The sequence below is a fragment of the Ascaphus truei genome, chromosome 10 (genome assembly GCF_040206685.1).
Source record: "Ascaphus truei isolate aAscTru1 chromosome 10, aAscTru1.hap1, whole genome shotgun sequence".
Classification (NCBI taxonomy): domain Eukaryota; kingdom Metazoa; phylum Chordata; class Amphibia; order Anura; family Ascaphidae; genus Ascaphus; species Ascaphus truei.
The window spans coordinates 41,512,299-41,524,930 of record NC_134492.1 but is presented as its reverse complement, the minus strand read 5'-3'; the positions used below and the strand labels follow the sequence as shown (position 1 = coordinate 41,524,930).

At 47.1% G+C, this 12,632-nt stretch overlaps 2 protein-coding genes across 2 annotated transcripts in view; one reads left to right on the top strand and one right to left on the bottom strand.

The window, feature by feature from the left end:
- Window positions 1-12,632, top strand: part of LRRC52 (leucine rich repeat containing 52) — a 40,618-nt gene that overhangs the window by 3,290 nt on the left and 24,696 nt on the right. The gene's annotated exons all lie outside the window — the stretch shown is intronic.
- Window positions 3,092-12,632, bottom strand: part of ALDH9A1 (aldehyde dehydrogenase 9 family member A1) — a 99,086-nt gene continuing 89,545 nt past the window's right edge. The window contains exon 12 of the mRNA XM_075616800.1: window positions 3,092-3,189. Within this exon, the coding sequence (XP_075472915.1) occupies window positions 3,107-3,189 (83 nt within the window). The 3' untranslated portion in view covers window positions 3,092-3,106. The remainder of the gene's footprint in view (window positions 3,190-12,632) is intronic.

The window sequence follows — 12,632 nt, the reverse complement described above, 5'->3', positions numbered from 1 at the left end:
GGCAGCATTCTGCAGGCCAACTCTCCCTATACCATATATCAGGTGACCCTCCCTAGTACATTGCTGAGAAATGTGCTATGTGCTTTCTTCCAAATAAAACTCAAAAAGACCCAATGCAAAAAACAATGAAAAGATCGCCATTACTTTCCACCCATACCTTGCAAGGCAGCATTTACACTCTATCTAAAATAATATATATATATATATATATATATATATATATATATGCAAATATAGCTGTGTGCTCATCTGCATGTCTTAGGCAGGTCTGCAACCCCGCCTTTCCCCATTATAACCCAGCATACAGCACTTCCACTGCAGCAAGGGATTCTGGGAAATGACATGCAAATGAGCACACAGTGTCACTTATTGCCTCAATAACCATTTTTAACATGGTTCCCTATAGGCTTAAGCTTGCTGCATGGTCACAGCTATATATATATATAGCAGAAATACAATAAATGACCCCCGTCTACTGATGTAAAGTTTCTGGAATAGCTACTTATTTCTGATCTATGCAGGAATGTTTGGTTACAAGGAAGCCTCTGTGTCCTAATCGCTTTGCTATTGTTAGGATGTGCTCACCACAAACGAGATGGGACCACGGTGCTGAGGTGGGAAGGTAGGAACACCACCAACAGCCACGAGGACACGTCTTGAAAGTAGATTGGTCGGGGATTCCGGATCGGGGCAGGAGAGGTACGGTTGGTAGAGAGTGCCGTTTGCCAAATCCAAGGTTAGAGAGAGGGACGTTGTCGTTTACCGTAAGCCAGGATCGGGATGCCAGAGATGCGGAGAGTCGAGTAGCCGTGTGCCGAGTTCGGGATGCCAGAGGTACAGGAAGACGTAGCGGAAGCCGGTTTGGTACACGAGGAGGTCTGTAAAAATAGAACTAGGGAGGCAGAGAATGGTAAAGACAACTGGAACTATGAAAAAGAACCAGTGATTTTGGCAGGTATATAAAGGAGTGAGGGTCCAATAGGATTGCAGCCATAAAGGGGTGTGTAGAAGGAGCCAGCTGCAGCAGGGATAGGTCCCTTATGAGTCCCAGGAGATGAGGCATAAAGGGCAGCAATCTGGCTGCATTCAATAGCAGCAACAGTTTTGTTCACTGTACCTTTAAGAGGCGGTTGCGCCTCCGTGTGGCCGCGCCTCCGTGTAGCAGCGCCTGCGGCTGCGTGCGCGGCCCCGCGCCCTGATCCGAGGGCAGAAGAGACAGAAGAACGTGCGCGCGCACTGTGCAGGAACTCGCGCGCCTTTCTCCGGCGTCCCTGCGAGCCACGAGGGTGTCAGGCGAGGCAGCAGGTAAGTGGGAGACACGCCGTGAACGGTGTGTCTCCATAATCCTTACAGTACCCCCCCCCCCCTTCAGGGGCAACCTCCGGGCGACCATGATAAGGCTTGGAAGGGTTTTTGCGATGAAAATCCCGTAGAAGCTGAGGTGCGTGAAGATCCCGGTGAGGAATCCATGAACGTTCCTCTGGACCGAACCCCCTCCAGTGAACCAGGTATTGTACTCCTCCTCTGGAAATTCTTGAATCCAGGACAAACTGGACCTCGTACTCCTGTTGACCCGAAATCATAATCGGAGGTGGAGAAGAAGTTTTCTTGGAAAAGCGAGGGCTGCGAAACACTGGTTTGAGTAAAGATACATGAAAAACTGGTGGAATCTTCATAGAAGGTGGAAGGCGTAGTTCGTAAGCCACAGGGTTAATCCTCCTAACCACGGGAAAGGGACCGAGGAACTTGGGAGCAAGCTTCATGGTAGGAACCTTCAACCGGATATTCCTAGATGAAAGCCACACCGTGTCCCCTGGAACGAACTCCGGCACTTGTCGTCGAAGGCGATCTGCTTGGAGTTTCTGTCTCCCTGTAGCTACCTTCAAGTTCTCCTGTATCTTAGACCACAAAACCTTCAGGTGAGAGACGTGTTTGTCCACTGCTGTCACCCCTGATGGTAGTGAAGAGAAGGGTAACCGGGAAGGATGGAATCCATAATTTATAAAAACCGGAGATTCTTGGGTAGAGTCGTTGCGGAGAGAGTTCAAGGCAAACTCGGCCCAAGGAAGTAGATCCACCCAGTAATCCTGTGTATCCGTGATGAAACATCGGCGATATTGTTCTAAGCTTTGATTGACTCTCTCCGTTTGCCCATTGGTCTGTGGATGGTATCCTGAGGAGAACTGAAGAGCGATCCCCAACCTTTTGGAAAAGGCACGCCAAAATCTTGACACGAATTGCGAGCCCCGGTCAGAGACAATGGTAGAAGGGACTGCGTGAAGGCGAAAAATCTCCTGAATAAACACATCTGCCAGCCTGGGGGAATTTGGAAGACCCCTCAAAGGAACAAGGTGCGTCTGTTTGGAAAAACGATCGATGACCACTAAAATAGTATTCTTACCTTTGGACTCTGGAAGTTCCACAATGAAATCCATAGAGATATGACTCCAGGGACGATCTGGAATGGGTAATGGAAGGAGTAGCCCAGCGGGTCTGACACGAGGTACCTTGTTACGAGCGCAAATGCTACATGCTTTGACAAACTCCTCTACGTCTTTAGCCCTCTCTGGCCACCAGAAGGTACGTTGAACCAGATCGTTGGTCTTCCGTATCCCTGGGTGTCCTGCCGATCTAGACGAATGACACCACTCCAGGACCTTCTTGCGGTGTTGAGGTGCCGTGTAGAGTCTTCCCTCCGGAACCTTGAGTCCCCTCGGAGTCTGTGACTGTTCCGACTGAATTTTGCTCATGACCTCAAAGGAGTTGGCAGACAGGATACAACTAGAGGGGATAATAGACTCAAGCTGTTCCTCGGACCTGTCATCCGCAAGAAATTGTCGAGATAGAGCGTCCGCCTTTAGGTTCTTGGAGCCAGGAATAAAAGAAATAAGAAAATTAAATCGTGAAAAAAAACAAAGCCCAGCGGGCTTGTCGAGCATTCAACTGACGTGCCCCCTCCAGGTAAAGGAGGTTCTTATGGTCCGTAAGGATGGTAATGGGTGTCTCAGTACCCTCTAAGAAATGTCTCCACTCTTCCAACGCCAATTTGATCGCCAAAAGCTCCCTATTTCCGACATCATAATTCTGTTCGGCGGAAGAGAATTTCTTAGAAAAAAAAGCACAGGGATGCAGTCTGGCTAACGGAGAAGTTCTCTGGGACAGAACAGCCCCAGCCCCAATGTCCGAAGCATCTACCTCCAAGGTGAACGGGAGTCCAGGATCTGGGTGGGTGAGGATGGGAGCAGACACAAAAGCCTTCTTGAGACTCTCAAACGCTTCTTTAGCGGTCACTGACCATGATGACGGATCTGCCCCTTTCTTAGTGAGGGCGGTTATGGAGGATACGGTATCAGAAAAATTGCGGATGAACCGTCGATAATAATTCGCAAAACCTAAAAAGCGCTGCACGGCTTTGAGAGTAGTCGGAAGAGGCCACTCCAAGATAGCTTTAAGTTTCTCCGGATCCATTTTGAAACCGGAATCCGAGATAACGTAACCCAAGAACGCCACGGATTTAAGGTGGAACTGACACTTCTCCAATTTCGCAAAAAGATGGTTCTCCCGCAAACGTAATAGTACTTGTTGAACGTGTTTAATATGATCTTGAGCGGTCTTAGAAAAGATGAGGATGTCATCTAAATAAACAATAAGAAAAGTGTTGAGAATGTCCCGAAAGATCTCGTTGACAAAATCCTGGAAAACTGCTGGTGCATTGCACAACCCGAAAGGCATAACAAGATACTCGTAGTGGCCGTCATGGGTGTTGAAAGCAGTCTTCCACTCGTCCCCCTCTCGTATCCTTACTAAATTGTAGGCACCTCTCAGATCCAATTTAGAAAAGATGGTTGCTCCCTGGAGGCGGTCGAATAATTCTGGAATCAAAGGCAGGGGGTAGCGATTTTTGCGGGTGATATTATTCAAACCCCGATAGTCTATGCATGGACGGAGAGATCCGTCCTTCTTCTTGACAAAGAAGAAACCTGCTCCGACCGGGGAGGAAGACTTTCTGATGAAACCCCTCTCCAAGTTCTCGGCAATGTAGGTGTTCATAGCCTTTGTCTCTGGGAGAGAGAGAGGATAGGATCTTCCCCTGGGAAGAGGTGCGCCAGGAAGTAAGTCAATGGGACAATCAAACGGACGGTGCGGCGGTAGTACCTCAGAACGTGCTTTGTCAAATACGTCACGGAAATCCCAGTACACAGAAGGTAAGGAGTTGATCTTCTCGGATATGGTAGACACTCCTCCAATCCTCTGGAAAACCCTGGTACATGTCTTGGCACAAGAAGGAGCCCACTGAACCGGTTCCCGATCCGTCCAGTCGATGCGAGGATTATGAAGTTGAAGCCAGGGAAGACCCAAAATCAACTCAGCAGAGGGCGTGTGGATGACATCGAGAGTAATGATCTCTGTATGGACGTCCACGAACTGCAGTAGGAGAGGTACCGTCTGAAGCGTGATAAATGCTGGCTTTAGAGGTCGACCATCGATGGCCTCCAGACCTACAGGCGTCTCCTTGTTGACAAAAGGGATATTGTTCTGTCTAGCAAAAGTTTCATCATTGAAATTACCTGCAGAACCGGAATCAATGAACGCCCGTGCCCGGGTGTGGAACCCCTCTCCAGACAGCATTATAGGTAAGACTATCCTGGTGGGAAGGATGTTTTGGATGATGGAAGAAGGGGTCAGTATTCCCAATGAAACTCTCCCGGATCTCAGTGGGAGCTGGCGTTTCCCGGTCTATGGGGACACTGGGACACGGCATGAGTGGAATTGCCACAGTACATGCAAAGACCGGCCGTGCGCCTACGTAACTTCTCAGCCGGAGATAGTCTGTTGCCCCCCAACTGCATGGGTTCAGGAATGTCCCCGGAAGAAGGTGACGGAGCCACGAAGGAGGGTGCAAGAGTTCTTGGAACCCGTAAACGATAATGAGAACGTTCGTATTTACGTTCCAGCAGGCGTTGATCCACCCGAATAGCCAGAGCAATTAAGTCCTCTAGGTTAGTAGGACGATCTCGTGCGGCGAGCTCGTCCTTTAGGGTCTCCGATAATCCTTGCCAGAACGCGGAAGATAGGGTGTCATCGTTCCAACCCATCTCAGCAGCAAGAGTGCGAAACTCCACCGCATATATAGCAACCGAACGGTCTCCCTGGTTAATGTGGTGAAGAGCAGAAGCTGCCGTTAACTTCCGTGCTGGTGTATCAAAAACTCTTCGGAATTCCTCAACGAAGAGATCGATGTCCTGTGTGAGCGCCCCTTGTTGCTCCCAGATGGGAGAGGCCCATGCCAGTGCCTGGTCGGTGAGAAGGGAGTAGATGTAGCCAACCCTGGAGACAGAAGACACAAAGCGAGAGGGAGAGAGACGAAATTGTACAAGACATTGGTTAATGAATCCCCGACATCCTTGAGGATCCCCTGCATAATGTCTTGGTGGCGGAATACGTGGTTCCGGAGTGAACGGAGATAACGAAAAAGGATTAGGCTGTGCAGGGGGTGCCATGAGTGGAGATTGCCGAGTGAGGGTTCGGACCTGAAGAGTAAGAGAGTGGAGGCTTTGCTGTATGGTATCCATCCGTCTATCGGATTGCTCCAAATAAGTCTCTAATCTGGTAAACAGAGCAGAATGGGCATTTAAAGTCCGCTCCACCTCAGCTTGGTCCATGTTTGTTGGGCTGAGCATAATGTTAGGATGTGCTCACTACAAACGAGACGGGACCACGGTGCTGAGGTGGGAAGGTAGGAACACCACCCACAGCCACGAGGACACGTCTTGAAAGTAGATTGGTCGGGGATTCCGGATCGGGGCAGGAGAGGTACGGTTGGTAGAGAGTGTCGTTTGCCAAATCCAAGGTTAGAGAGAGGGACGTTGTCGTTTACCGTAAGCCAGGATCGGGATGCCAGAGATGTGGAGAGTCGTGTAGCCGTGTGCCGAGTTCGGGATGCCAGAGGTACAGGAAGACGTAGCGGAAGCCGGTTTGGTACACGAGGAGGTCTGTAAAAATAGAACTAGGGAGGCAGAGAATGGTAAAGACAACTGGAACTATGCTCAGCCAAAGAACCAGTGATTTTGGCAGGTATATAAAGGAGTGAGGGTCCAATAGGATTGCAGCCATAAAGGGGTGTGTAGAAGGAGCCAGCTGCAGCAGGGATAGGTCCCTTATGAGTCCCAGGAGATGAGGCATAAAGGGCAGCAATCTGGCTGCATTCAATAGCAGCAACAGTTTTGTTCACTGTACCTTTAAGAGGCGGTTGCGCCTCCGTGTGGCCGCGCCTCCGTGTAGCAGCGCCTTCGGCTGCGTGCGCGGCCCCGCGCCCTGATCCGAGGGCAGAAGAGACAGAAGAACGTGCGCGCACGCGCACTGTGCAGGAACTCGCGCGCCTCTCTCCGGCGTCCCTGCGAGCCACGAGGGTGTCAGGCGAGGCAGCAGGTAAGTGGGAGACACGCCGTGAACGGCGTGTCTCCATAATCCTTACAGCTATATGTTGCTGTCCCACATAAAAGAATATAGGCTAAGAGAGTTTGATACCGTAACAGCACTAATAACTAGAAGTTTGTGATCTCTTCACTAATTATCCTATCTATTAAATCACGATGTAAGCTTGCAATACTATGTAACATTCCAGAACTATCAGCTCATTTTAGCTTTCACCCTCAAAAAAAGTCTAAGGAGTCAATACTATATTCTCCGGAGCTGCTGCTCATACCGTTTTAGGACGAAAATCTCCATTCGCTTCAATGGGAATTTTCGGCCGAACACAGCACCAATGACAGCTTCATTATATATAGCATTTACCCCTAGTGGTTTATTCTATACCCGCCGTAGGACTAATCTGGCTGTTTTCTGACAAATTTGGCCCGATTGGCCTCTTCTGCTTATATAGAATAAGCCCCTAAAACAGTGGCATAAGCACACTGTATGTCTGCACAACATATGTTTAGTAGGTACTTTTAACTGGACATCTGGAGTATGGTTAGGAAGCATTACATACAAGTGTAGCAAAGGTGCACCACTGGTGCATTATGGTTGCGTATTCTGTGATATATTCTGCATTATCACTGCCATTGACTCTTATGTAAACTCTGTGATAGTTCTGCGTTATATCGTTAAATGCTGCTATATCTAGGATGACCATATTTGCCCAGGCAAAAACCAGGACAAATGTTGCGCAAAGTGCTGACTGCGCATGCATGAAAGACAAGCGTCAACTGAGAATGCGCGATGACCGCTTACCGGCTGCGCATGCGCGATCTGCTTTTGCCAGCCGCTTATGCGCATGCACGATCGGCACTTGCCAAGAGCGCATGCGTGAGCAGCACTTGCCGACCGCTCTTGCGCATGCGTGATCGGAGCTTGCCAGTTGCGGTCGCGCGGCCAGCACAGAGAAAAATCGGGGCATGTGACAGAAAAGTCAGGACCCAGGACAAATGGCGAAAAAACTGAACTGTCCCAGTTAAACTGCAAAAAACGGGAATATTCCGGCTAAACCGGGACGTCGGGTCACCCTGGCTATATCGTTACTATATGTACAAGTCAAAGTCTTAATGTTTGTGCCTCAACTGGTTAACTATTTTGGCTCTGTGCAAATTACATTCTATTTTCTTGATTGATATGAAATTCAGGTCAAAAATTTAATTTACAATGTCAAAATATTGGCAGCCTCACTGGTTGATGATGTCAAGGGTGAAGTACTATTAGAAGCACTATTTAAAACTGCTGTACAGGAATAATGTGAAAGATGATAATGTATGATCTGCACTTCTCAGACACAAAAGGACATTTTTAGCTGCAAATTAATGTTAGCTGCGAGAGACTGTTTGTGCATTGGTGTGTGATAACTCAGAAAGGCATTCCAAGCTATTTTGATGTTCCTTATTTTTTCTGTGCCAGAAGACTTGCAGCTACAGTAATATCAGTTTGGTAACCTAAAGTCCCTCATTACATATGGTCCACTCTGTATAACAACTTTATCTCCGGATTAACAGCTTAAGTTAATATTTGCATACGCCCTCATGAACATTTGTCAGAGATGTTTACAGACCTGTTTGTGATGAGTTAGGGCTGGGACCCGCTGCGCCCGGCGGCGCGGGCGGCTGCACGGGCTTTCCCCACCAGCAGGGGAATCCTCCCGAGCCGGTCCCAGTCCCCCCTGGCTGCACAGCTCACTACACGCTGTGACGCGTCAGCCGCTAGGGGATACAAGAGAATTGTAATCCCTAGCTTCGACGCGTCACGTGGTGTGGCTGTGAGCCAATGAGGAGGGGAGGCTTCGGGGAGCGGGGAGGAGTGTGGAGTGCCTGCCTCTGTCTGTGTGTGTGTGTGTGTGCGTGTGTGTGAGAGAGTGCCTGTGTGTGTGTATGAGTGCCTGCGTGTGTGTATGAGTGTGTGTGTGTTGCTTGTGATTACTACTCCAGCCTGAGCCCGTGGAGGGAGGGGGGGAGAGTAGCGGGTCCTTCCGCTCCAGCCACGCCCCCCTCACGCTCAAGCCTCCCACTCCCTCCCACCTCCCGCTCCCTACAGACCGCATATCGCGGTCTGTGTCTGTCAGCGCCCCGCCTGTCTGCAGTGCGGGAGCGCTGACGGAGGGAGCGGGGCCTTAGCCTTAGGCTTCTCAGCCAATACAATGATAAATGTGATATTGTGAATCCTAAAGGAGCAGTTCTATTTAATTTGTCTAATTTATATTATTATTATTTTAAATGGTCATTATTCCCTTGTTTTTTAAATTCTGATAACAAATGACAGGGTTAAAGTAGTTTTCTGTTTCAGAAAAGTATTGATGTAAAACAGTTTTTGAAGGTAAAGGTCACTGGTGAAATGTTTTATACATTGCATTACAAATGAGCCCTAAGAGATTGGTAAGGGAACGACTTTATTAAATTATTTTGCTTACAGTGGAAATGAAAGGCAGTGGGGGTATAAATGTATAAACGGACACTTAGGGCTTCCACTGGTTCAGGGGGGCCCTATTTCTTCCATGTCTCATGTCACTCTCTGTACCCAGGTGGCTTATGGCACTGTTAAGTAAATATGGGCGATACTATGTTAAGTAATAGAAGATACTGCTGGCAGACAGGGCTATCGACGGAAACTCAGGACAGAGGTCTAGGACGATTGGCTTTTTTTTGGCAGTGTGTATCACCTTTTTTGCACTTTATTGTGATATGTGTAGTGTGTAGATCAGTGTATTTTTCTTCTTTGTCCCCCTTCCTCCTGGGTTTACCCCTCTCTGGGGGAGTATTTGTTTGGGTAACTGCATCTCTATAATGCCCTGTGCAATATGCTTTGTTTATGAGACTTGTTTGCTCTCTTTACATTAAATTGCTTTGTGTTTGACCACTATAAGTGTCACAGCTGTTTGAGTGCTGCAGGTACTCTCTTATTTTTGTATCTGTCTAGGGTTTATGGAGACCCTTATACTTGCGTGCACCACTCTTTTTGCTCATATATGTAGTAGTGCTGATTGACTCTAGATTCTGTATCTATACAGTACTACACGAGCTATCTGTATATTGGGGACCGATAGTGGCGGGCACTAATTCGATATTTGAGCCCATTTACCACATTTCTGGATATGATGATCCGACCGTTGGTCATTATGGGCCCTTCTTATATCCAGTATAGCAAAAAGGAGGAGAAGAGGCAGAGCACTACAACAAGTATCCAGCAAATAAATGATCAGGAGAGTGTGTGTCCCATCAAAAATAGTTATTTAATGGTCATGTGGAAAAAAAGAGGGCCAGAAAGCCCCACCAACGTTTCACGCTACAGAGAGCGCTTAGTCAAGGTATACATATCCAACTTTATTAACACATTTATAGAGACAAACTAACATAATTAACCAATACACATAGCACAAAATTGGACCGCCCTACCTGATTGCTAACAAGCCCATGGTGTGTCTAAAAAAACCCTTAGTGCATATGCGGGCATGGAAACCACAAGTCCCGCCCCCGACAACCAATCCAGGGCCAGGACAGGTCCAATATCCACTGTGGAACGCGCTTGCGCAATAACCACACTGTAGATAGATCCGTCCTGGCGATAGAGGCCGTCCACAGCGGGAAAAATGCGGCGCCATCCCGCAGATCGCACTGTTCATAAATCATACACCATAAACCAGGCGCAATGCGCTCACATGACGCTCATAAATCACGCCCCTAGCAGACAATCCAGAGCCAGGACAGGTCTGTCATCCACCCAGGTACGCGCTTGCGCAGTATCTAATTGTGGGCAGGTCCGTCATGGTAATGGAAGCTGCCCTTAGAGCGTGAAGATGATGACGTCAACGCGTGCATTATAATTATCATTATCTACAACCTATTGTGACTACACTTCCCTCACACCTATTGGACACTTCACATTTACTCACTTTACTTCAAGACTACCCCTGGTCCCTGGACTTATGGGTTACTCTTGACGTATCTTCATTATACACTATTATTTCTCATAATGATGGCATCACAGCCATTCGACACTTTTTAGAACACGATTCTTCTTTTTCACTGGCACATATCACTTTTTTGATAGATGCCATTCATTTCCTTTTAACACATAATTATTTTTCATTTTCAGGGGTCTTCTATCTCCAAACACGTGGGACTGCAATGGGTACATGCTTTGCACCCTCATACGCCAACCTTTTTATGGGTTGGTGGGAGGTGTCCCACGTGTTTGGAGATAGAAACCCCTATAGACATCACATTCATTTTTTTCGTCGATATATAGATGACCTTTTAATTATTTGGCATGGCTCTGTAGAAGAGCTAAGGGCTTTCATTAAATATATCAATACAAATTCACTTAACCTACAGTTTACGTCTCAATATCACTCTCATCATATCCACTTTTTAGATTTAAATCTATCTGTGGGTTTGGACAAAAAAGTTCAAACGGATATCTTTCGGAAAGAGAATAGTAGAAATACACTCCTACATACTAAAAGTGGACATAATCAAAGTCTATTTAGAGGTATACCCATGGGGCAATACATTAGATTACGTCAAAATTGTTCTAGTCTAGAAGTTTTTAAATCTAGAGCACTGGAACTTACGGATCGTTTCATTTCCAGAGGTTATAATAAAGCTATCCTTGAGGAGGCATATCACAATGCCCTCAGTAAAGATAGGGAAGATCTAATAGGTTCCAAAAAAATTGGGAGAAATGTGAAAACTGTTCAAAGACATGATGCCTCTGATCTTGACTCACCATATTTTGTAACTCAATTCAGTAATCATCATGCTCTATCCTGGATCTCTTCTTACCTCTCCCATCGTACTTTCAGTGTCTCTTCTGCTAACACCTCCTCCTCTATTGATCTCTCTGTGGGGGTACCCCAGGGCTCTGTCCTGGGACCTCTTCTCTTTTTTTCTGTACACACTCTCTCTAGGTGACCTAATAACACCTTTTGGGTTTAATTATCACCTCTATGCCGACGACACACAAATATACTTTTCAACACCCGACCTTACACCTGCTGTACAAACCAAAGTTTCTGAATGTCTCTCTGCTATATCATCCTGGATGGCCCTCCGACGCCTTAAACTCAACATGGCTAAAACAGAGCTCCTCATACTTCCTCCCAAACCTGGCCCTACTACCTCCTTCCACATTACTGTTGGAACTACAATCATTCACCCAGTAGCCCAAGCACGCTGCCTAGGGGTCACACTCGACTCCTCTCTCACATTCGCCCCTCACATTCAAAACATTTCTAAAACTTGTCACTTTTTTCTCCGCAATATAACAAAGATACGCCCTTTCCTCTGTTGCTCGACTGCTAAAACTCTGACTCAGGCCCTCATTCTCTCCCGTCTTGATTACTGTAACCTCCTGCTGTCCGGCCTTCCTGCCTCTCACCTGTCTCCCCTACAATCTATCCTAAATGCTGCTGCCAGAATCACTCTACTCTTTCCTAGATCTGTCTCAGCATCTCCCCTCATGAAATCCCTCTCCTGGCTTCCGATCAAATCCCGCATCTCACACTCCATTCTTCTCCTCACTTTTAAAGCTTTACACTCTTCTGCCCCTCCTTACATCTCAGCCCTAATTTCTCGTTATGCACCATCCAGACTCTTGCGTTCTTCTCAAGGATGTCTTATTTCTACCCCCTTTGTATCTAAAGCCCTCTCCCGCCTTAAACCTTTTTCACTGACTGCCCCACACCTCTGGAATGCCCTTCCCCTCAGTACCCGACTAGCACCCTCTCTATCCACCTTTAAGACCCACCTTTAGACACACTTGCTTAAAGAAGCATATGAATAGCACTGTGGATATTCTGAACACATGATACATAAAGCTTGGCCCCCTGCAGACGCACTTACCAGAACTCCCTCCTACTGTCTCTGTACGTTCTACCTACCTACCAATTAGACTGTAAGCTCCTCGGGGCAGGGACTCCTCTTCCTTAATGTTACTTTTATGTCTAAAGCAATTATTCCCATGATCTGTTATTTATATTATCTGTTATTTATTTGATTACCACATGTATTACTACTGTGAATCGCTATGTACATTAATGGCGCTATATAAATAAAGACATACAATACAATCTTATGCAATCAAACGTATTGTCAATAAACACTGGGGAATACTTTCCATAGACCCTTTTTTAAAGGGCATTACATTAATGA